Source organism: Brassica oleracea, unplaced genomic scaffold (genome assembly GCF_000695525.1).
Source record: "Brassica oleracea var. oleracea cultivar TO1000 unplaced genomic scaffold, BOL UnpScaffold00843, whole genome shotgun sequence".
In the NCBI taxonomy this organism is placed as follows: Eukaryota; Viridiplantae; Streptophyta; class Magnoliopsida; order Brassicales; family Brassicaceae; genus Brassica; species Brassica oleracea.
Window position 1 is genome coordinate 47941 of NW_013617475.1, and position 4697 is coordinate 52637.

At 44.5% G+C, this 4697-nt stretch overlaps 1 protein-coding gene across 1 annotated transcript in view; it reads right to left on the reverse strand.

Annotated features, from left to right (window-relative positions):
• Window positions 1-1424, reverse strand: part of LOC106320186 — a gene marked incomplete in the record, with an annotated part of 1825 nt that extends 401 nt beyond the window's left edge. Inside the window, 1 exon segment of the mRNA XM_013758552.1 lies at window positions 290-1424. Within this exon segment, the coding sequence (XP_013614006.1) occupies window positions 290-1395 (1106 nt within the window).
• Between the last annotated feature and the right edge of the window lie 3273 nt (window positions 1425-4697).

A 4697-nucleotide genomic window follows, 5' to 3' on the forward strand; every position in this document is an offset into this window, starting at 1 on the left:
AGCTTGTATGTCCTGGGGTGTGGCGACTTTGCTAGCCCTAACTTGTCAACAATACCTGCTGGCCACATTAGTGCAAGCGCCACCATCAATAACTGGACTACATACCTTGCCCTCCACGCTACACCTCGTATGGAAGATGTTCTCTCGTTGGACGGTCTCTGGATCAAAGAGGGCACTGAGAGCTCGTCTGACCACCAGTAGCTCACCAGTCTCATCATAGTCCACTATCTCATCTCCTGATCCAGCCGACTCTGCATCGACCTCGTCTTGGGACTCAAACTCGCCATCTGCCTTAAGGATCATGACACGCTTGTTCGGACAGTCCCTGGAGTAGTGCCCCTTTCCCTGACATTTGTAACAGGTAATATCACGGGTTCTTTGGGCTGGAGTTGGTCCCTTACCTGGTTCGGATGAGCATGGCTTGGACTGGTCAGATTGATTCTTCTTGAACCGGCTGTCCACTTCAACGGACTTGTTTTTCTCATCTCCTTTGGATCCGGATGGAGCCCATGGCGTCTTGTTCCTGGCACTAGAGGCGTTCTTCCTCCTAATGTGCTGCTCGGCCAGGACGGCATAGTGGAGGAGATCGTTGAAGTTGACGTAAGTCTGCCTCTCCACCTTGCGAGCGATGCGGTCTTGAAGACCTTCCAAGAACTGTGCCATCATAACTTCTTCGGTTTCGCGCGTCCTGAGCTTGTTCTTGAGAGCCTCGAACTCTTCAAAGTATTCCTCCACGGTCCTAGTACCCTGAGACAACTTGCGAAAACGTTTTAGTAAGTCCCGCTGATAGTAAGAGGAAATATACCTTGCTCGGAGTTTAGCTCGCATCTCATTCCAAGTCTCGATCCTATAGACCCTGCCAACCTCGGCTACTTCCCTGTCCCACCAAGTTAGGGCATTGTCCGTCAGCTGTGCTGCGGCTAGGGCGATCTTTTTGGCCTCGGTATAGTGGTAGTACTCAAAGATGTACTCCATGCGCTTCTCCCATTCGATGTAAGCGTCCGGCTCTACCTTTCCAGCAAAGGTCGGAGGAGTAAGTTTGAGATCCTTGCCTCCTTGCCAGGCGACCTCTTCATCTCGGAATCTCCTACGGATCGGGCTTCCATCGCCTTGGACCCGATACTCCCGCCGGTTCCCACGCCCAGCCCGTTCGTACCGCGGCTCATCCGGTTCGGTACGGTCAGTGTCCGAGTTGTCCTCACTGGATTGGGATTGTTGCTCTTCTGGAATGGGTTGGTTTCTCCTCCTTGGCTGTGGAGCATTAGCTCGGTTTCTCCCTGTTATCTGAGCCAGCTGCTCAGTCACCGTGGCCAGTGTGGCTTGGAGTTCAGCATGGTTGCCTAACAGCTGAGCATTGATCTCGGCTTGTGTTGGTGCTCCATCTAGGTCGCCCATATCTCCTGCGACCAGAGAAAGAAAAGAAACAAGTGATTTGCAAGGAAACAAAAGAGAATGAAATAATATTTATCTAAGGCATGTAATGAATGTAAAACTTCCTTCTTTTTTTTTTAAATAGGAAAAACTTGAAGTGCAAGCCAAGACAAATTGAATGCAATTAAATGAAAATCTGATTCAAAAGAAAGGAAAGTAAAAATCGAAATTTAAAAAATGGAAAGTACAATTTTTTTTTTTTTTTTAAATATGGAAAATCTTGAAGTGCAAGCCAAGAAAATTAAATGCAATTAAATGAAAATTTGATCAAAAAAGGAAAGTAAAAATCGATGGATGCCAAAAACAAGTTACTAGAATGATGGATGCACAAAAATGGATCAAAGTTATGCAAACAAACAAGTTTTGAACTCGCCAAGAACAGCAAGAACAAGTTCAATTTTTTTTTTTTTTTGAATAACAAAAGTAAAAGGATAGGATACAACCGTAGGTGTAGGAGCTTTGAGCTCTGATACCAAGATGATACAGGCCGGGATTCAGACTACACGGACGGACGGTCTGACGTTCAAGAACTCGGACTGGACAGAACGGAAAGAGAGTAACTCAGGCTCTCATAATCAAGGTGACCAAAGACAAGAAGATGTAGAAGCTCAGGTTGAAGTACAAGAGCCGAGTGTTCAAGATGAGCTGGTTCAAGATCAGCCAGTATTGAGAAGAAGCACAAGGCTGAGAAAGGATCCTTCTAGCTGGGTAAACACGAGAGTGTACTACAATGCCCAGGCTGTGGAGCATCCTACTCAGGCCGTGTGTTCCTTTGCTCAATATCCTGAAGAGCATTGTGCTTTTATGGTGAACTTGGATAAGAATTATATTCCAAAGAGCTATGAAGAGGCAATGTTAGATAAGGAGTGGAAGGAATCAGTGAGAGCTGAGGCAGGAGCTATGGTAAAAAATGATACATGGTATGAGAGTGAACTACCTAAGGGAAAGAAGGCAGTATCAAGTAGATGGATCTTCACAATCAAGTACAAGGCTGATGGGCAAATTGAGAGGAAGAAGTCAAGACTGGTTGCAAGGGGTTTCACTCAAACCTATGGAGAAGATTACATTGAAACCTTTGCACCAGTAGCTAAACTACATACAATAAGGATTGTATTAAGCTTGGCTGTGAATCTTGGATGGGGGTTATGGCAAATGGATGTAAAGAATGCATTCCTACAAGGTGAACTTGAGGATGAAGTGTATATGCATCCACCTCCAGGCTTGGAACACTTAGTAAAGAAAGGGAATGTGTTGAGACTGAAGAAAGCTATCTATGGACTAAAGCAATCACCAAGAGCTTGGTACAACAAGCTGAGTACTACATTGAATGGCCGAGGCTTCAAGAATTCTGAACTAGATCACACTCTCTTCACACTCACAACTCCCTCAGGTATGATTGCACTCCTTGTGTATGTTGATGATATCATTATCACAGGAAGTGATAAGGAAGGTATCATAGCAACCAAGGAGTTCCTTAAATCCATGTTTGAGATTAAAGACTTGGGAGAAATGAAATACTTTCTTGGAATTGAGATATGTAGATCCAAGGAAGGTTTATTCATGTCTCAAAGGAAGTATACACTTGATCTTTTGAAAGGTGCAGGTGCTTATGGAGGCAAGACAGCAAGGATGCCTATGGAGGATGGCTACAAAGTCCCACGAGAGGGGGAGATTGAAGACAGCAAACCTTATCAGGATCCTAAACTCTATAGAAAACTAGTTGGTAAATTGATTTACCTTACCATAACTAGACCTGACATTTGTTTTGCTGTGAATCAGGTGAGTCAACACATGCAAGTGCCTAAGGAGCATCACTGGCGCATGGTGGAGAGAATCTTGATGTATCTCAACGGCTCACCTGATCAAGGAGTATGGATGGGTTGCAATGGGAGCACTGTAGTGGTTGGATACTGTGATGCGGATTGGGCTGGTGATAGAGCAGACAGGAGATCAACCACAGGCTATTGCACATTCATTGGTGGTAACTTGGTTACTTGGAAGAGTAAGAAGCAGAAGGTGGTATCTTGCTCAAGTGCAGAAGCTGAGTATAGAGCTATGCTGATGCTTACTAACGAGCTGGTGTGGATCAAAGGCATCTTGAAGCATTTGGAGATTGATCAAGCCACGCCAATGACACAATGCATTGTGATAACCAAGCAGCCATCCACATTCCCTCCAACTCGGTGTTCCATGAGAGAACCAAGCACATTGAAGTTGATTGCCACAAGGTGAGGCAGATGATCATCTTAGGAGTCATCTTGCCATGCTACACAAGGAGTGAAGATCAGTTGGCTGATGTGTTCACCAAGGCTGCAAGACAGAACACAATGGAGTCCATTCACATCAGGTTGAGCCTCATTGATCTTGGGAAGAGAAGGAGCTGATCCCCTTTGGCTGTGAGGTCTTTACTCTTTTTCCCTCATCAAGGTTTTGTCCCAATGACTTTTCCTTGGTGAGGTTTTTAATGAGGAAGATCTCATCGCTGTCCAAGCTTAGACTTTCACAAAGCTAAGCTTGAGGGGGAGTGTTAAGTTATGGAGATGATTAAGTGAAAGAATCAAGGGTTTACATGAGAAGAGAGATCAAAGGAAGAGATGGAGTAGTTGTGTGAAGTTAAGAAGAAGTGTACGGATAGGGCAAAGGCCGTACAACTTAGGTACCTTGGGAGGAAAGGCAAAGGTCACATCTATCCTAAAGTGGCCGATGACTCTACAAGAGGAAGAGGCTTTAGGATATGACCGTTAGAGGATAAGGTTGGGACGCGGCTTAAGCCGTTGCTAGCTGTAAAGTGAAAAGGAGCATCTGGGCAAAGATGCCTTTGGCATCAAGCGTGTAAAGCCTCACCTCCGTTCATTCAAATGAGGCGCGCCCCTTCTTGGTTTGACTACACATGCTTAGTCTTTAGGATTTGCTTTCACTATTACAAAACCCTTGTATGCTGATCCATATAAATATGTAATCTCTCCATAATAATAAATCAGATAGTTCTAAACAATCTTTCTCTTTGCTCATTTCACTATGATTCTCCATTAGTCTCTAAGTAGTCTCTTAATCTCTTATTCTCCTTCTCTAATCCTTTCTAAACTCAGATAATCCTTTACATTCCTAAAAATCATAGCGAGATTGAAGACAATGGAGTCCATACTATCCAGGCTTGGACTCATTGATCTTACTCCCAGGAGCTGAGCCCTTAACCATGGAGTCTCCACTCTTTTTCCCTCATCAAAGTTTTATCCCAATGGGTTTTCTTTGGTGAGGTTTTTAAT